Genomic DNA, 21,428 nt, shown 5'->3' on the forward strand with positions numbered 1-21,428 from the left:
CAGCACAGGGGTGTTTATACCCAAAGAACACTTGTTTTACCCACAGGGAGAGATGCCAAGCAAAACTAAACCATCCATTCAATGGCAGTTCTTTACTCATAGAAGAGCTTTGCAAGGATGCATAGCAGACATGGGGGACACAACTATTAGAAGTGTGACCGCCGAAGCAATACCCACACTCAAGTTTTGGGACAAGAGCTGCAAATATCCATCAATTCGTTGTGAACTATTACATTAATCGCCATTTATTTTTGATAATTTATTCAGTTTGAGCAACATTCTCTAATTCCAGTTTCTTAGATGCTTCCATTTTCTAGTTTGTGTACTTCTCTATAGCACTAGACTGAATATATGTGTTTGTTTCTTTGTTGTGGACATTAAAAAGGCATTGAGGACGTCTTTGTGGGCTTTGCAAAACAATATATATTACAGCTTTCTGACTTTCGGAAAATGAATGATTATCAAAAAAACAACAGACAGATCTATCTACAATGCAAATTATTATAAATTGCAGCCCTAATAAGAACACATCTTTCTAGGCATATTATCTCTGACCTTAATACAAGTTCTCCCTTTCTTGAAATGGCAACTTTGATGGAGTTGGATACAGGTCAAACTGTGCAAAGAAATGAATCTTATATCAACTCCATTTTGTTCATGGCTCATTGTGTGTGCAGGAATTAAGAATAATGTGTTTATAATTGGCTAATCTGGTTAAATGAGGATTTAAAATAGATTATGTAGTGTATGCTGCAACTGTTAACCATTGTTATTATGGGTGAGTGCACATGTCCAAAGCTATCCGGCGCAGCAGCACCGCGCTGAACCAGAGTGGTGTGAGCAGGAAGTCACAAGCAGCAGCTGAAGAACATTTTTTCAAGCAACAATGAACAGGCTTCTTAACACTTGCGCTTGGGATTCATGTTACAGCTAATAACAGTATAATGCATGTGTGTTTCTCTGTGTATAATGGGTTGACAGTAGAGTTATTCATCTGTATATACTGTATGTCTTAAGTGGTGTAAAGATCATACTACAGCAGCAGGCTTTGGTCAATGCAACATACAGTATAACATATAGTATGTTCAGTATAACAGAAAACATGTAAGAGTTTTTGCAACAGGCAGCGCAATCTTCTTATCTTTCCATTTGAGAAGCATATTTGTACTTACTTTCAATTCAGTTTAAGACAATTGGAATCAAATCCTCAGAAACTCACTCTGATTTATTCGTAGTGAGTCCGATTTCTTTTCTCCAAATGCTGGTAATCTAATGGGGTTTAAAGGGTTTTATGATATGTATCAGTGGTAGGATTTGCCATGCCATAAGGGAGCTTATAATCCTTTATATATCTGTACAAAAGCGAGAGTCTACAGCCATGTTGGCAGCTCTAGTCATAGGCACAGCAACGCTCTGAGCTACTGTACATGCTAAAGCCAGCATGCTCGCAGTGAGTAACTGGCTAAAAGGATATGTTTGCCATCTTTGTTGCTAACATGCTTTCTTTGCTAACTAGCTCCAGACAAATGGTAGCTGAGGTTGATGGGGTTGCCATAGATGCAGGTATTTGGGCAAACGTATTGACCTTAAAATGACATTAGTAATTGTGGTTTAGAATTTGTGTAGCTATGGCAATCATTTCAGTAGCTGTTGAGCCATCTCACAACAAACTGTGAGCATATTACATGAGGTTTTCTAAATCCTTTATCCGGATCTGCATCAAAAACTACGCACTTGTTTTCCGTTTCCCATGGTCCAACTTTCCACCAATCCACTGCAATCTGTTGTCCAGATTTGAGATATTCTGCTCACTCACAAACACGCAGTCAGATAAAGAAAAACAAAATCTCCTTGGCAGAGGAAATAAAGAAGTCCTTCAGAGCTATGAGTATGTGTCTAAAGTAGATGCCTGCCACACACAGTGTTAATATTGTGTTGGTATGGTCTGGAGAGGACCCTGCTAATTGACCACATCTAGGAAGGGAGCCAGCACAGATGCCACAGTGAGAAACTCCGACTGACAGCCAGCAGGAAGAAGGAGCAGCGAGCGCTATCCATGGCTGGATCTACTGCCATGAGAGGAACTCAACGTCTCATGCCAGACAAACAACTCAAAATCACTTTGACTAGTTTTATATTTTGGCAAATGTTCAATGGGTTAAAGACAGAAGTATTATGCTTATTAATCTAGACTACAATGAACCTAAAAAGGTGTGCTTATGTCTTGTTTTGCTGGTATTGAGATGTTTCAAATGATGGAAAATAGCTATACAAGTGAGTCAATAAACATCTAATAATTAAAAAACATACAAAGAGTAAAACAATGTGCAAGTGAAGACAAATGATCATTATTCCGTAGTTTTACCTTACTTTTGGATGCAATAATAAAAGAAAGAAGGCCAATACATGGTGCTGTACACAACAAAAAACTGTATTTCACATATATAAGCTATAAACTGTTTATCCATACATATTTGTTTTATAATTCTGGTATTTTGATGTTCATAGTAAGGGTCATAGTTAGGGATGCATACCGGTATCCGGTATTACCGAAATACCGGTTACTGGTGGCTACAGTATACCGTACCGGAATCAGATCCGGTTTCAATACTTTAAAAAAAATGTTTTAATTTAATTTTAAAAGTGAGTCCGCGGCCCGTGATGGCGGGTGTTATAAATTAAGATTGCATAATCGTTTTTCTTCATATTTTATGTATTTTTCATTGTTTGTTCAATACTAGAAAGGTAAGTCCCACAAATGAACTGTGATGGGATTTGTTTTCTCTCGCCAGTGAAGGCAAATGTTGATTTTAAAGATGAGATTTGTTTGTTTGTGCAATGCCGAGATCTCATTACCATTATTCTATTATGTATTTGTTCTCTAGTCGAATCTCAGGTTTAACATTAATTATAACGGTGCTATAACGGTCTGTTTGCATTGACAAGATGTGCTATTCACGCGGCACACCTGATGGCGGGTGTTATAAAAGATATTCCATAATCGGTTTTCTTCATATTTTTTATGTATTTTTCATTATTTGTTCAATACTAAAAGGTCCAAGAAGTCCCACAATTTTATTTAATATTCATTTGACATGTTAACTATATTGAAAAGCTCTTCATGGGAGTAATTGTGGGATGATACAGTTTCAAAGTATCACGATATGTATCGGTTGAGTATCGGTATCGTTCAGTGGTATCGGTATCGTAAAAAAGTCAACGATATGCATAATTGAAAAAAAAGAAAAGCAGGCATATTCCAGTTAATGGATGTTATTAACAACCATTGACCTTCAAAAAAAAAATCTGTTTCCTAACCTTTCTTTCTGCTGACTCACAAATGAATTACAGGGCAAACACTATCATCAACCTCTAAGAGATATTATCAAAATACACATATTCAACAATGTCTCTCTTAACTATCAGCTTTTTTTCTTGAGTCCTGAAACATTCACATGGTGAGGCCCAAAGTAAAATTTGTCAATTTAAATTTCAAACCACAGTCCCGCCTTATTTGGATAAGCTGCTCTTGCACCTGCAGTGACAAACTTGCAACAGCTTGCAGTGGCTCGTAACAAGCTACGGAGAGCCTGTCACAGGCTGAGCTTCCACGTGACCGTGTTCCGGAAAGAGCACCCAAGGCAATTACATCAGATATGTAAACAGCTTTTTTACAATCTTAACTTTATTACAGTACACCTGTGCATCTCCAGTTGACTGTGCAAAGAGACTTAAAGCAATTTTCCTCGACAGAATATCAGTCTCTGGATAAACTACAGCGAATGGAAGATTACCATTTCTCTTGGTTTTTGTCTCCTTGGTCTCACCTCTGTGAAATGGCGAAGTCAGGAGTAAATCCCTCTCTATCTGCGGCTCCAGTAGACTAAATCCCAGGGACTTCTCTCGTGCAGTCCTGTTGTCGGTGTGTGCCAGGCTGAGGATGGGTGACGGCGTGATGGATGGCAGCAGGCAAATCTACTCCTCTAATGAGCTTATGAATACATATCTCTAGTCTGTGTGTGCACGTGGCTGTGAAATGGATATTTGTTACATGCTCTGGATGCGAGGGTGTCAAAATGAATATGCATGCGTTAGTATGCATGTGTGTACATGTGAGATTAGAGTGAGAACGGGGAGGGGGGGATGCGGAGAGATTGGTGACAATGGACAGTTTAATTTCTTTTTTAAAGAAGCTGATCTCTATTCCCTAGATTGTGCGTACGCACAGCCTTTGGTGAAATCATCAACAATAAATAAAGTCAATATTGTGATTCTAATTCAGAGTGCAAATGAAAGGGGAAAGCTTCTTTTCAACACCATGGTCCCCACTGACACAACCTGGGTTTTCAACATATACGACAAGATCTGAATATGAATTGGATACTCGAATATGCAATGCACAATCTCTCATTTTCTTCAGATAAGTGAACGATAAGTACGTGAAAGGAGACATTTCCATGGTGATGAAGTATTGTCTGAACCGCTGTCTGAGTGTCACTCACACACACACACACACACACACACACACACACACACACACACACACACACACACACACACACACACTAATGTGGGTGAGGACATACATCGCCCAGCTGTCTGCAACCCAAGCAGAGTTTTACAGAGCCGCATGTTTTACAGAAACCGAGCATGGGGCTCTGGTCACTATGGCAACAGCAGAGCACAGGGAAACAGCGAGTCTTTTCCTAGGTGTTGGTAACTGAGGGAGAGGATGGTTTCACTGACACTAAAAGCTTCAAACTCCCAACACATCCGCTCAAATGTAATCAAACAACCTTTTTGTATCGACAACTCTTACGGCCTTCCTCTCTTCACCTCCATTCAAGGAATTCAGCTTCAGATATACGAGCTGCAGCAACTGAGGCTCTGATCCTTTGTGTTGTGGCTATCTTCCATCTCCTCTTGCTCTTTGAGGACTATAAAGATGGTTATATAATTATTTATTCTTCAGAATGGATATAGCTGATTTGGTTACATAGAATTCACATTCTTGTTAAGGATGAATTATATATATTTTGATATGGCTTATGTATGAAATATCAAAGCCAAATTGGCTATCATGCCGCCATGCCTTACATTAGAAATAGTTCTAAGAATATTTTCAACAGAGATGACTAAAACAATAATGTTAATGTGACATATCAACGTCTTTTACAGAATGCAGGACAGGTCTATGGTCAACTTATTTGATTTGACACATTTTCGTGTGGTTCTTCATCAGCCAGCATCCTTGGTATCTGTTGTTCACTGAGTTGATTCTTGCTAATATAAGGCTTATTCATCTTGCCAGATACAGAGCCTGTGTTGATGTATGAAAACTATGTTAGAACTGGTTTATAAATGTTTCTTAATGATTAATAAAGTGTTTACAACCTAATTCATAACCTACTTATAAACCCTTTATGAATCCTTTATAAGGGTAGTCTTATTGTAAAGTGGTACCATAATAATTAACAATAATGCTTTGATGTTAATCTTTTAGATCGAGGAGGACATTGTCCATAAACAGGCTTACTGAATGAATACATGAATTAATTAAGTCCTCCTTTTGGGGAACTCCACCCAGACTACATTGGCTGCTACCTATATCACACCGATCAAACTAGATAGATAGATACTAATACACTACAATATACAATCTCACTAAGCTACAGACATATATAGAAATATACTACAGACACATATTGGCATTGGATTATATTGCATACATACATACAGTATACAGTATATACATAAATATAACTATTGGTGGTTCAGTTGAATTGTGGGTAATTTAGGCACCCGATTTTGACAAGGAAAAAGACTAGGAGGTAAGACAGACAATCTTAATGAAGTGCCATGAATAATGAGTGGAGTACTTTTTAAATAAATGATACATAGAATGAAACGAGATGTGGCTGATTATAATGTGTGCCTGATACTGAGGTCTTCAGATGTGCTATTTTACATTAAATTCATCAGCCTTAACATACGGCCCGGAAGCTAACGCGTACACAGGGCCTCCAGTAATCTGGCTCATGGACCACGGGTGATTTTGTTTGTTTGACTTGTTGAACAATGCACACCAGATGTTGCTATGCAGCATCAAAACAGAGGCAGTCAGCAGCAGCAAGTGCATGTCCATTAGCCAGACTGCCTCTCCCTCTTTTATATGTCTGTGTGAAAGTGTCTGCACATGCACACCAACATGGGTATTTATCATTACAGCCTTGGGAGGATTAGCCGAGCAAGGTGAGGCACAGGCAGAATTTTAAGAGGAGGGGCTAATTTTCAAAGAGCACTCATTAGCTGAACTCTCCCTCGCCCCAAAAGCTGTTAACTCAACACCTCACTTAACCTTATTTTGCGATAATTAGACCACCAGCACTAAATCAAGGTATATTAAAGGCAAATCTACAAATGAGTACATTCTTTGGGAGGAATAAGTCTGAGATGTTGTTGTTTTGCTGTTTTTCCATCAACATGTCCAAAACCACATTGATTTTTCACAAATATTTCGGCCATCCAGCCTTCAAAAGACAAGCTGTCTGGAATCTGATTGGCTAATACAATATTTAGAGAATACCTTGACAGAGAGACATACTGTAGTTAGTTAATCCTCGCACAGTGCGTGTAAGGCTGATTTTCAAGTTGAGACCAAATTCTATTTACCAAACATGAAGAGACAGGCCTGGAGTAAAGACTAAATGAAAAATGCCTTTTCAACACATAATATCAAATCCCGGTCATATTGCTAACAGATTTAGCAAAAGATGCCAAAACATATTTATTTCTCCGTAGAAAAGCTGAAGTGTGCTAGGACAAGCTAAGACAGCCAATTTCAACCAGTTATATCATCTTTCGCTCAATCCTTCTGCACCTTTCAGCCGCAAGGGAGCTGTGTTTGGACTACATTCTTAACCCGTGTACTAGCGTGAGAAGTATATATATATATATTTTTTTTTTGGGCAAGGGAGTGCCTTTATTATATTGATACAATGTTGGGGTTGATAATGCCAAGTAATTCCGCAGGCTGGATTCAAACCTGCGTACTTGGCGAATATGGTCCGTCACATATTTAACCACTGAGCTATCCCGTTGATTGTGATTGACATTTCTAGTCAAAATAATCATTTTATAATTCATAACCATCTCAAATTTGTATTTATTTTTTTTACAAAATGATGGTAACACTTATCCACTGATCCAGTAAAAGCATCCTGCGCATCTTTTTTTGTGTTATTTGATATCCTTTACTGATGCTACTAAATATGGCGCCCTATTTTCACTTCCTGCAGAATATAAGGCCACTTCATAACTATTTAGGTGTTTTTTCACTTGTCAGATGCTCCACAGTCTTTAGACTTTAGTTTGCACATACTTGACTTCTTCTTTTAAAATATCTATCTTTGGACACCACGTTGAATTCTCATGCTCTCCTACGTGGATTGGCAGGGTGTTTAATTAATTTGAATCAAATTGCATGTGCTTTCAAATGTTGAGGACAATCAGATTCATTATGTCAGAACACAGGCTAAAATAATGGTGGTTGAAAAACAAGCCTTGATTTGACATAGACTTTTCTAAGGACCTTTTTAAGAACAGATATGAATGAGACCCAATGTAAAACAGCATAATCAAGAGTACTGTTCATAATCATTGCTCAAATGGCCCTCTTGCTGGACACTATTTTAGGTAGATCAATGGTGTACTGTTGTATCAAATGTTGCAACACTGGGCTACTTATTTGCTCTGAGCATCTATATTTTTATCATTCCATCTTTGGTCTAAAGCCCCCTTGTGTAAATATGTACTTATGTCCATCCATCCATCCTGCAGGCTTTTTGTGCAGCTGTCTCTTCCAGTGAACAAATCCTTCATTCCTGAAGGACCCTGCCCTCATGACTAAGCTGCTGAAGCACAGAGGCTATTGTTAACACTGAGAGGTTCAGACACTGTAAACTTAACTTTCTTATAGTTTCACTCCTTCAGCGGCGGGGGACACAGAAAGGTGTGACCCTGAACTTTTTACATAAAGCTTAGCAGTAGGCCGAAGGATACCAGCAAGCTGTAAAGTTTACAATAGCACTTTAAGAAAGCGAGAGTAGCATAATTGTCAAGGATACCACTTGATACAGTGGCCTAATAATAGCAAGGCTGCCTCGGCCTCTGTCCCTACTGGATATTTATAACTTCCTGACTATAATAAATGTCTTGCTCCTCATTTAGAAAATGAGAAAAAGCAATAATTTGTCTTATTAGGGAGGCCAGGATGACCAGCATTTATCAGCTATTATTTGGTTCTAAAAATAGTTGGCCGTTATTTTGAGTTTTGGAGATCTGATAACCTGGCTCCATTTTTCCTCTCCCAACAAAATGATTTCATGTCTGACACAGGCTGTAATCAATTTGTACCCTTATGTAAAGGCTACCGTAGGTAGCAGACTGATTGCGGCGATACAAAGTCAAAGCTAGGATCCCGACAAATGCCTTCATGGCGGCTTAGTGCCCTGAAATGACGGAGCAAATAAGTGAACAGCAGACAGACGAGTAGTGAATGATAATGCTGAGGCTGGTGTCATTTTGCAGTCCTATGCAGCAGTGTGTAAGGGTTCGGATACGCTTGGACACACATTCACCCACAATAACACACTTCTTTAAGCCTCCGCGTGTATCTCACAGAGAAATGTTTGCTCAGCTTTCCACCACCAGCATTCACAGAAAGCAGTGAGGTGGTATATGTAACCCACTGCTCTGTTTTGTAAGCAAATCATTATTATCGCTATTTATAGCACACTGCGGGCTTCTCTTTTCCAAACCACAGCTTTTTTTTTCAAAAGGTATTGCTAAATATCCAGATAAAACCAGACAACACCGGCCCACTATAAAATTAAAATAATAATAGTACATTTATAAAGCATTGAATATAATTGAATTTGTCATTGTCCCAAAGTAAAACGTAATTAAATAAGAGGATTATTATGGAATGATAAAACAATCAGAAGCAATGCAATACATAAAAAAAGCTAAATATGTTAATAGAAATCCGTTCATGGGGATTAAAGAGTGAACCAAAGGAGAACACATGAAAGTCCTGGAGAATTAAAACCCAGAAGAAAAACGAGGGGGCTTGGTAATACGGAGTCAATTTGATGTTCTAAAATCAAAAGGCAGGTTATTTCACAAAACGATGGCTGCCACTTTCATTATGTAAGGAAGAAATAACGCTTGGAACGAAGACAGTGGAGGACATTTTAAAATGTGTTTGTTAAAGTTCTTCAAATGTATTTGGCTTTGCTCCTGAGATGATCTTCAAATTTAACATGGTCTCAAATTGCTCTGTATATGTTTTGATCTGTTTGGCAAGACAGTTGAAAATTGATTTAGAATCTCCCTACTAGGTCCTAAATGGAAAAACTAAGTTTTTCTTGGCTCTATGAATAAATGAGCATTGAATCCTCCTACAGCGGTAACAACAGTCTGATGAAAGATAATATGGAGTAAAATACAAAAGTACCACAAATGGTTACTTGAGGAACGCCATATCCAATATCTCAAAAACTATGTTAAGTATGAAGGAAACAAGACAAATAAACTGTCCTAAGTGCATGTTTAATTCTCAAGACTGTCATTATCAACTCGATGACAGTCTCCTTGTCAGCACTAACAATATTTCTGAGTTCTCTAATACTTTTTGCAGTTCTGTGTTTCCTTGATAACCAGTCTGAAAATGTTGTAATATGCTGTTTTGATGCATGGTTGAAAATCGAAAACAGGAAGATTACAAATGGGCCTGTATTTTCTAAGGACGGCACTGCCTGGGTTACATCTCTTTGGCAGAGGGGTTATGTTAGCTGTTTTGAAAGCTTTGAGGGAATATATCTAATTACAGGTTGTTACCTGCTATAAACACAAGAGGATGACTTCATTTTGCTAATGGCGATACTAACTGCATCTTCTATCATCATAATAAAAGATTGTAATTCTAGATACCAGGGAGTCGTTACAGAGTTAGCAAATCTGCCTCTCTAGATGACTCATTCAAATTTGAGAAGTGCTGTTTGACTGTGAAGGAAACAGACCTAGAAGACAGTCGTTTAAAAAAAAAAAGAAGAAGCTGAAACCAAGAGTCGCTGCATCACCTGATTGAATGGAAAGGATGGAGGAACATGACACCGGCCAACTAGATTTCTATAATTCCATAATTAGATTCCTTTAACCTTTCGCACTGAAAAACAAGTGAGGGATTTCAAAGGACAGTGATGGTGCCAATGCTTGATTTATAGACAAGGTGTCGAGTATAGTACTGAATGTGCCCACACACCAATAGAGCCAGTCAGCAGGCTATTGTAATTAGGATTGAGCGATGAAACAAGCCTGCAGATGCATCCAAAATCAGGAATTATCTAACGTTGAATATAGATTTATAATCCACTGGCTAGAAAATTAACATCACATTACTGTTGAGAGGCATTCAATATTAGTCCAGCTAGGGCTACATGTTATACACTATATGTCAGGTTAAGAGATCCCTAAAAACTCACCAATGAAGGTTGGATTATAGAGCGTCTGTCATATTTATTTGAGAACATATCCCGGTCCCAAAAGGCATTTGTCTGACACACGCTGAAGGGTTGTAAAGGAGGGAAATTGAGCAATTATATAAATCAATATCCCTCCGATCCACTGCACTAGGGTGTATTTGGCTGATTTTCAGACATTTGGGCCACATGGGTTGAGAAGCCAGGCACTGAAAATAAAGATTTACCTGACCTGTCTTGTGAAAATATGAGATTATAAACAGTGTCATACAGTACACCTACAAGACATCTGAAAAATGCAGGAAGAAGCAAAGATGAGAATAACCTTGTAAAAACACATGTTCAAGGGGAATTCCCAGAGAGTGCAGACTATGTGGTCAATTACAAGCTCTATAACTGTCTCAAACAAGACTTGAAGAACTGAAATATTTCTGTGCTGGTTCAATTGCTATTTTTAAAGTTTCTTTCAAGGCCCACAGACTCAGGTATATCAAAAATATAGTGAAAATACAGAAGTACATCAAGTAACAAAAGGAGAGGATGCTATTGCTACCATTATCAGCTCTTATCAGTTTAATGGAAAACTAATAAGTAGAGTCATTGTGAGCATTTACAAGTTTGGAGACCTTAGAAATAAGGATGTTTTCAGCCTTTAAAACCTGTCCTTTGAAAGTCTAATTCTCAGAGGGTACAGCTCAAATTTAGAAAGAAAGGAATCGCTCTGGAATAACAACTTCTTGCCAAAAAATCATCACCACGCTAAAATGTCTAAAGAGGGAGAGAAATAATACAATGTAGAAAGTCCTTGGAGACGACCTCATTGGTTCTACTCCACCAGATTAAAATGACCCCAAGAGGGATCTTAAAACTCAACAGTTCTTCCACCTTGGACACAATCAACATGGCTATTCATCCACCCCGAAATGGAAGTTATTAGCGTCACTGCGTGATGCGTCCTGAATGACAGCTGACAAAGTAAGCTCATCAAAGCACTCTCCATGTGGTGATACTAAGTGGTGTGAAAACTGGCTGTGGGCGCCTCATCAAAAACCATTCACCTGAGACCAGCAATAGCAGCTGCTGATGAGGTGCTTGTGTTTTGCTATCAGACATTGTTATTGAGACATTCTGCTCTGTTCACACACACCAGCTAGCAGTCCCCTGGGATGAGGCAGGGAGAGAGGCAGCCCGCAGCTCTGGAACTGGGAGGAGGATCCACATCCCAACACATGACGAGGTGATTCTGGTACACAACAACAAGCAGCTGCTACTGAATGCTTGATGAGGGGTAAAAAAACTATTCCCCACCAACTTCAGCCCATTTACGCAACCATATGCTACATATGATGCCGTGCTCTGGAAGGAAAAGTGAGACACACAACAACAAGAACAAGCACCATTAGCCGCCCACAGCTTGTGCTTAGACGCGCACACACATACACATTCAAAGACAATTGAATGCTCACCCACGCTGACGCATGAAACAGAGCAGCTCGCCACGAAAAAACACTTACATTATCGCACTCTGGTTGATTCACAGGTCCTCGAACCTACGTTGTCATTAGAGCGCAGCCCTCTGACAAAACGCATCATTTCACGGAGAGAAATCACTTTCCTGCGTGCCTCCCCTCAGCCCCATGTCTGCGCAAACGTCACTCGAACCAGTGGCCGAAACAGCTGGGAGATCCGAGAGCGGACAGAGCTGGAGCCAAAGTGGAGCAGCAGGTGAAAGGGGAGGGGGGACGGAAGGAGGAATGAAACAAGCGATAGAGGGTGTGGCAGGGCTCACCATTCTCAAACCAGATCTGGCATTCCTGAAGGCTGGGGTACGGCACCAGCTCCCCTCCTTCACCCTCCAGCGACACGAACAGTCCTTCCTCCCTGAGCGATGACCAGTTCATCAAAAAACAAGCAGGAAATGAAAAGGGAAAACGAAAACTTGAAAAGAAAAAAAATACCTGCAGCCGAGCAGGGGAGGATAAACGCGGGGAGGACCTCTCTTTTTCTTCCCCTTTCTGATGAAATCTCCACAGGTTTCAGTGCTGATGCTGCCCGCCCAATACAGTCGCAGCAAGTGATACAGAGCCAGGCAAGATATGGCAGTGACGGGAGGAGCGAGAGGAGGAGGAAAGAGGAAGGGGAGGGAGGCAAAGGGAAGGAGGAAGGAAGAGAACGCAGCGAGTCACTGTGTCACCGGGGGACACAGAGGTGACATTTCTATGATGGCAGTAGTACCGAGGGTTGAAAGGTGACTAAAATATTTGCCACAATAAATGAAATGAAACATTTTAATTTTTTTTAAAACAACAACATACAGGCACTTTCTCGCAAGGAGCCCGGGAGCACCTGATTTGCCTTCGTGACTGCATTAGCGCTTAGCGTGTTATGTATAGATGTGAGAGGCGCACTCTCACTATAGGAACAGGAGCTCAGGTCTCCAACAGATGAATGGTGCAGTGCTGCTGTTGTCATGGCAACCACTGAGCAAAAGGAGGGGGAGGAGAAGGGTGGGTAGAGGGAAGAAAGAAAATGGCATAAAAAAAGGGAGGGAGGGTGCGAGGGTATTATTAAAGGGACACAGTTTTGCCGTACGTGGACAGCGCTTTGGGGACCGATCAGATCACAAGTGAAGAAAAAAAAAAGAGGAGCGGTGTTATATGATAGGCGCAAAGGTTTCAATAAACCTACTCCATTTTCCTCTTGGGCTCCGGCATCTCTGTCTGTCCTTGTTTTACCCTTGAAACTGTATTTGTACAGCAGCAGCCGTGTTTTACGGCTATTTAGGGGTTCAAGCCCCACAGGGCACAGAGTTTATTGTGTACCGCCTTTGCTTTTGTTGGGGGCTCATATCCGGTAGGCTGTAAGCCCGCTGGTTTCTAAATGTTTGTTATTAATCTTCTCCAGTCACACTTATTTCCCCAGTGTGACATCTCAAAGCAGCTTTCGCAGCATGTTACCAACAAGCCTTACAGATGTGCTACAGTTACACGTCAACGGTTTTGAGTGTCCCATTCTGTGCACCACCAGTCCTTATCGTAAAACCTGGGTTTCAGATCTTCCCATCTCTGCAGTCAAACATTGCCCCCAGGCTCCCGGTTGTTCTCATACACTGTTTGTAAACCTTCACAAATCAAGCACTTTAAAGATGCCCTATTACCCCTTTGGGGCTTTTCCCTTTCCTGTAGTGTGTTATGTAGGTTTGTATGCATGTAAATGATCTGCAAAGGCTAACATCTCAAAGTTCCTTCCAGAGGGAATTTCTCTCCCACACCTGAAACGCCTCTATTGGAATTCTTTGTTTACTTCCGTAACATAGTGACATCACTATGTAACACTCACTCTTCTATTGGCTATCACTCCAACACATTGTACGTGATTTGTTAATGGGTGGAATATCTCTAATTGGTTGACCAATCACAACAGAGCCGGCCAGCTAACCAATCAGAGCAGACTGGGATCTGGTTTCAGACAGAGGGTGAACATTAAAGCATGTAAACATGTCACAGCAGAGGCATTAAAAACAATTATTAACCTGAACATTTGCATTTAGGGCCCGTTTAATTTTATCCCACAAAATCAATTCAAGTAACGGTGAATTAGGAAGTATGAAAAGCGACAAAGTCCATGTAGGGAGGGGTCAGGGTGGATGGATTGGTCCAAAATCAAAGGACTATCACTGAGTAGACGGCTGTCCATTTGTCATATAATAACTGTACTAAAGTCACCAAATGTTCGTAGTTATTTTTGTCATGTATCTCAACCACACCACAATCTTTAACCTAACCTAACGAAGAGCTTGTGTTCCCTAAACTTAACCTAATCTAGTGCAAATATGTGCACCTGACAGATTAAAGCTAAACAAATAAACTCTGATCTTTACACACAGCTCTGTTGATAGTCAGTCATGCATTGTTATTAACATGCCTAGTTTATCCTCCCTCTCTGTGTCTTTTTTTCAGATTTACCTGACAGAAACAGAACATAACTTTCTTTTTAGGTAACTTTAACAGTCATTTATTCAGTCAGTCAATACATTTCAAAGGGGTTTTCTTACCTAACTTGTATACAAATCCTGAAATGTAACAGCTTTGATGTTGTGTATTTCTTTTACTATTCTGCACCATTTTTCACCAAGCGTTATCAGAATTTAATGAACTGCAATAAATGGCAGGTATAGATATGTATTATTCCTATCAAGTAACTTTGACACACTGTTAAACTGATGGGTGAACCTAATAAAGAAAAAGAACATATGCTATATTTCTTCACTAAAAACATCCATATTGTTTGGCTGAGGGCTAAAATATGACAAGGATTTCTGTCACAGCACTTAAAGCAGCGGGTTCTTTAGTGCTTCGCCTGAGGGCATCATACTTCCATTTCATGACTCCTTCCTACACTTAACCTTCACTCTTTATTTTCCACCTGTGACAGAGGAGCTGAAAATGTCAAATTTCCTTTCAGCGGAACAAATGATTCGGAGCGGCTGTGTCGTCTGGGACGGTTGAGGCAAGAAATAATGACAATAATTGAGGAACCATTTTCCCAAGGTGCAATGCTGGTGTAAGGAGGCGTGGAGATTGAGACGTCCCAAATGTCAGTGTTCATTTCAGAAATCCTCAGAGGATACCAGATGCCATATAAAACGCGAGGCTGGCTAAGGAGGCGTGAAGAGACGGAGATTGAGATGTCCCAAATGTCAGCCTGCCTCTCCAAAAATACAGAGAGGACAAGAGATCGTAAAAATGCTCAAGCTGGTGCACAGCAGGTCAGTGTGAGAGGACTTAAAGGAAAAGTCCAGATTTCACAAAACAGTATGAAGTCTACTGTAACATATAAAGTATTTTGGGTTTAAGTGTTGATACAGTTATGTTATGTTATATATGCATAAATACTGAAATAAGCCATAAACTGGCAAACCTGGTTACTTTGCAGATTCAGATTTCACATTCAAATGATGCATTGGTTTGAATAAATGGTTCAATAGCATTGCAAGCTGTTAAAATGAACTACAACTTTAAAGGACTTATTACTAATTGTTGCATTAAAACATCCAGTAATAAAATACATATACATAAATGTATTATAACCTTTTATTCTTTATCATAACAACTTGATATGTAAAGTATATCTGCTAATAATAATAAAGCACATTTAAGCAGAAAATACTTTTACATTGTAGTATTAGTACTTCTATAATATGTATACCTGCCCTGTATGAAGAACCTCCAATTATATGTCAAAATGGATGAGAAGTCTTTAAAGTGCAAAGAAAAGTAGACAAAACATAAATATATTGATAACTACAAAACTCCATCAACCAATGAAACACATTTTTGAAGAGGTGGAGAGACAATGCAAAGTTTTACCCACTGCTGTCACCCATGGCCAAAGCATATCTCTCTGTCCCAGCAACATCAGTACCAAGCAGGAGAGTTTTTTCCACAGCAGGGGATATTGTAAACGCCCAAACATCTCAGCTTCTACCTGGAAATGTGGACATGCTCATATTCCTAAAAGATAACCTTGATGATGCTGAGTGAGTGAGTTAGTGAGTTAGAGTTGAGTTACTTGAAAAACTGAAGTGAAACTTGATGTATTCTATTGCAGGGTCTGATTATTATATGGTTGACACTTTAAAATACTACTATCCAACTCAAATGCTGTATAAATCAGATTTATTATTTAATAAAGAAAAAAAATCCAAGTAAAAAAATAAATAAAATAAAATTCACATTTTTTTTCTTTATTTTTCAATATTGCGATAAATATCGTACCGTGGAATTTTTAATTATCGTACCGTGAGTTTTTCGTATTGTTACATCCCTAAAGTTTACCATGCAATAACACAAAAAAAAAAGCAAATCCTCACACTTGACATTCACTTGAGATGCTGTGATTGTTTGATTTTGTGAGAAAATAAGGAAAAAAAGGTCTGGATGTAGCAACTCATTCCGTTATTGGGTACCTCCGCTCCTACTGTCCATTAAATATCTCTAAAAACGTATGAAGCATTTAGTTAGGAGTTTAATTCAGGTAATGATACCTTTCATTTCTCCAGATGTCGCTTTTGTAAATCCCCAAATAATGTCCCTGAACACGAGTTTTAGCTGAGGGCTATAAAGCAGAATAAAACCTTATTATAGTCCATTGTATCTGTGCGAGAAATATGCCAACAAGTGATCCTGTCATCTCCAATTGGATGCTTAATACCACCAAACAATTACACAGGCACATTTAACAGAGCTCTGTTGTAATGTGGATCCTTTAAGACAATCCACACAATGAGCTGTAAAACTTGACTCAGCAGTTCAGCACACTGTGCGGTTGCTGAGCGTTTTTTATGCAGGAATCATGTGGCCATTTACAAATAATCTTTACTAGTGCCACTTATTCACATACAGTATCAGTCCATTACTGTAAGCATCAGGGAGACAATAGATTTTAGATTTACTCATATTACTGTGATAATCGCAGCGAGACAGAGAGAAAAATAAGGCGTTGTAATTAAATCAAGCAGATTCTCAGGTTTTAAGGCCAAATGCAATGTTCTACCTTTATGTGGCAATCCATGCGGAGTGAGTAATTGTATTGATTGCTGCCATTAATTAGGGGAAAGCAGTGTAATCTGGGGAGGGATGTTGAAATAATTCCCTTTAAATGTAGCAGAGTGGAGCGGGAACAATCAATCAGATGGGGCGATGGTCTCTGGCGAGCCGACACTTGAGTGAGGGGTTTATTAAGGAACAAATAAGCAATCAGTGATTACAACTCATAACTATCAGCCGCGCAGATATCACAGAGAGAATGAGCAATCATCGCCACTCATGGTATTAGATAACAGCGCGCTAAATATAGACAATGTACACTCAGCAGTCCGGAGGATCTGTGAAAAACGCATCAAGATGAAGGAATGTTGCATATCTGAAACTAGCTGAGAACTTCTGATTTCATGAGCACAAAAGGAAGCAGAAATGATATCATGACTTGGGAAAAGTGAACATTAATGAATTATGTAGAAATCACAATCTTTAAAGACACTAAGAGTTCTACAAAATCTTAGAAAAAACTTTTACTGTATAAAAAATAACAATACCACAAAAACATTTTACATTTAATGTTTGTTTAATGTTTGTAATGTCATCAATCACATTGTAGATAACTTTAACTACTTCAGTCAACTTTTATGGTTTGATGTATAATAATGGATCATATTTTATAATCTGATCAATTACTTGCTTGTAAAATCTTAATTTAAAAAGTAACTTGACTCCTAAATAACTGTAAAAAAGTTAAAAGAACACATTTTCCTATGCAATAAAAGTATACAGTAGCAGCACATTTAAATACTTAAGTTAAAGTACCTCAAAATTGTACTACTAGTTCAGTAATTGAGTAAATGTACTAAATAACTATGCACTGCTGCTGGACACACAAAAACTCTCCCCTGACTGTTAGGCTGACCTCTCTGGAAGGCAGGGGGATTAAAAGAAACTTTTCCCAGGGGTTTAATAAAGTATTCAAATATTATTGTTAGTTCAGTTTTATTAAACCCGATGGAAACGTACATTTTTACATAATACATTTAAGCTTTTCAGTTGGAAAAGGCTAGTCAATGGACCTTAAGTTTTTTGTCCAATTATGTTGGCAAAACAAATCTACTTTCAAAGGTTGAATATATATATATACTCTTTATGGTATATGTATGGTATATATATATTTATAAAACGGACAAGTCAAATCAAGCAATCTGATTGGTTCTTAGCCGTGATATACTGAGCGTATACCACGGGTAGAATTGTAAGTTACTTTTCACAACAAGTCAGTATCCCTCCGCGTCTGAGAAAAACAGTATACCGTTGGGCTGAAAAGCAAACTTGGTTCGCGTCGGGCCGAACCACGCCCCTTAGCTGTGATATAATGAGCATATACCACGGCTTGTCGTGAGCTATTGCTTAAATATACATACATACATACAATCTCTCCACAGCGTTGTAATGACAATAAGCCAATTCAAATAAAAAGGTCTATTTTACTCAGAATTTCTTTAACTGTTTAGAATGTAGTGTTATCTTATATGTTATGTTAGTCTATATATAATAAAGTCTATACGTTGTATTAACTCTGTTTTATTTGTACTGTATGTATTGTATTATAGAAGTATCTCATTTGGCGCAGGTTATGTGTCTATGGAAAAACACTATCAGGTACTATATTTTGTTCATTTGAGTATCGGTCAGTGTCACTGGAACCTACTTATTCCATTCCCGTAGGCATGACTACTCCTTTGTCTCTTTACATACATATCAGACAATACAGTCAAACAGAGTAACTGGTTTAAGATAGTTTACTGTCCATATATAAAATACGGATTTTCCAACCTGTGACCCCGTCAGCTGCAATGACACGGTACAGAATGCCTCCTGTCTCCTCGCCAACCTATTTGTCAAGTTGACCCCTCGAGCACTGAGGGCCCCCTTGAGAGTCTTCATGCAGGCCGAGGGGATTAAATCAGAAACTCAATGATTCTCTAAAAAGGTCAGCGCTTTCATAGCATTTTCATTCCATCAGAGCCTTGAGGTTGAATAACTCAAGTCCTCACCAGCACCGGCAATGTGCCACAGGAGGGTGAAGAGAGACTGTGGTTGGTGGAGGAACCACGGGAGATTGGTTGAGGGGGAGGGGACGGGGGGGTGGATCAAAGTGCTGCAGCCTTTTAGACCTGCTGCTGTTTGCTCTCTAATGTGCTCATATGCCACCTCTCTTTCTCCCACCTCTGCCATGGGAGGGGTTTCTGCCCTCTGACGCAGCACACACGCTCGCTACTGTCAAGCTGTGCAGGAAGTGGCACTGAGTTGAATTAATTAAAGGGTGAGAAAGCCGGGGTGGTTGAGGCGGAGTACAATCTGGTGCTCAATGGCACTTGAGCGCAGACTTTTTGAGGACTTGAGGGACCTGGGGGTACTTGGGGACATTTTTGTACCTGTTGTTTTAGAGCCAGACGTGTTTATGTGAGAGAGGGTCACCTCCTATAAGTCATGAAATTACATTTTGATATGCAATCTGAGGAATAACCAAAGAATAACTCAGGTTTGTAATAGGGCCAATAGGGCTGTAGAGAAATAAGATTGCAGATATCACCATTTTTATGACCTAACACAAAGATATTGATATTTTGCCATGCCCTAGAGCAGGGGTACTCAAACTTTTTTGTTAAAGGTCCACTTGTGAATTTTATACAAGGTCAATGGTCCGGATCAATGCCAGTAAAGATGGCATTAGAAGCATTAGAAAGTCAAGGCAAACTTGCGGTTAACTGCAATGCGTGTCACACTCGTGCACACAAGTAAATATATATGCACGTTCATTCTCACAACGCGTCAGACACAATAAAATATACATTAAAGGGGACCTATCATGCAAAATACACTTTGTGATGTCTTTTATACATACAAGATGTGTCCCCGGTGCGTCGGGGAACTTACGCAGCGTCAGACAATAAAACCCTCTCTCTTTTCCTCCGTACCCAAATCTTTTAAAAACAGGGGTACAACGAGCGGGTACAGATTTGCTGCCGATCTGACGTCAAATTGGCAGCGGACCCACAGAAAATTGCTATCAGAAACAATGCCAGACGTGTTTTGGACGTAATCTCGTCTAGCAAGCCTCGCTAACACTCAGAGCTAACCTGTACTGGAGAGCACATGTGTTTAAAAAGCAGGAAATAAAAAAAGAACTCACCTTGTGATAAACCCGCAAGAGAAAAAGCATTTGAGCTCCATACTGTTTCAGAAATAATCTTTGATGTGGTTTAGAACAGGATGGCATTTTATCACAGCAGAATTTAACTTTATCTCCGGTAGAATTCTGATCAGGCATTTGCTCCGCCTCCTCTTTTTTTTTTTTTCAAGCTAAGGACCCAAAATCCGCGATTCTCTAACAGGGCTGCAAAAGAGGGGTATGAGCAGTATGAGGGATGGTTACAATGGGTGAACTGTTTGGTATTTTAAGCAAAAGACTTCCCAGACATGTTTTGTATAGGTATGGCCCTACAATATATGTTTCCAATATAGCATAATAGGTCCACTTTAATTTACATCAGAATCAGAATTTTTTTACATTTGTTTTTTAATAATGGGACACAGGGTTTGGTCCGGATTGATTTGTAGTTCGGTCCGGATCCGGACCTTGATCCGGAGTTTGAGAAGCCCTGCCCTAGAGCCGGTTAGAGATGCAACTAATTTTGTTGTTTGTTTTATCCTCTCCAATACGTAGATTTAGTTATTTTCTCTGTTTTATATCGTAAATATCATATCATAAAGTGAATATCTTTGTTTTTTGGGTACACCACCTTGGACTTTGAGTAACTGGCATTGACATTTTTCACACATTTTCTGAAATGTTATATACCAAGCTATGATCGAGAATATATTTGGCTGATTAATGGACAGAAGGGAGCTTTTTCTTGTGTGCTGCAGGGGTCTAAAAGGGGTGTTGCATGCTGTTCACTCGGTAAAGCCTCCTGAGACAAACGTGTTATTGGGCTAATAAAATATGATTGATTGATTGATAAAAGTTATTAGCTGCCCTAGAGCCACTCATTTTTTATGACTAGCAGATTTTAGTTCTGTGGGACCACACTGGCTGTAAAAAATAGCAGTTTTATGTTGTCTTTTGTCAAAGGCCTAATTATTAATAACAGAATACTATATAAAAAACAATAGGTGATGTGACAGAGACATAAATCCGGGAGGATTACCACAGTGACGGGCTAATCCTGGCAAATACATGTATCTCACTGTCATGCGCGCAAAGTGTACGTGGAACAATTATGCAGAGGAATAACAAATCACACAAACCTGAAATAAGAGGATTCCTAATTCCCAA

General features: G+C 39.3%; 1 protein-coding gene across 12 annotated transcripts in view; it reads right to left on the minus strand.

Annotated features, from left to right (window-relative positions):
* Window positions 1–21,428, minus strand: part of tanc2b (tetratricopeptide repeat, ankyrin repeat and coiled-coil containing 2b) — a 170,345-nt gene that overhangs the window by 55,168 nt on the left and 93,749 nt on the right. For 2 of the 12 annotated variants that reach the window (XM_010783481.1, XM_010783495.1), the window contains exons 1-2: window positions 12,500–12,633; window positions 12,331–12,422 (exon numbers count right to left, since the gene is read on the minus strand). The exons of 7 other annotated variants lie outside the window; for them this stretch is intronic. Coding sequence is in view for 2 of the 5 variants with exons in the window: in XM_010783456.1 (XP_010781758.1) it covers window positions 12,331–12,442 (112 nt within the window). In the remaining 3 variants the exon portion in view is untranslated. Of the gene's footprint in view, window positions 1–12,055; window positions 12,128–12,330; window positions 12,635–21,428 lie in introns of those variants that run through there. 3 more of the 12 variants (XM_010783456.1, XM_010783465.1, XM_010783488.1) reach the window with 3 other exon arrangements.

The sequence above is a fragment of the Notothenia coriiceps genome, unplaced genomic scaffold (assembly GCF_000735185.1).
Source record: "Notothenia coriiceps isolate Sejong01 unplaced genomic scaffold, NC01 NC01_scaffold00000664, whole genome shotgun sequence".
In the NCBI taxonomy this organism is placed as follows: domain Eukaryota; kingdom Metazoa; phylum Chordata; class Actinopteri; order Perciformes; family Nototheniidae; genus Notothenia; species Notothenia coriiceps.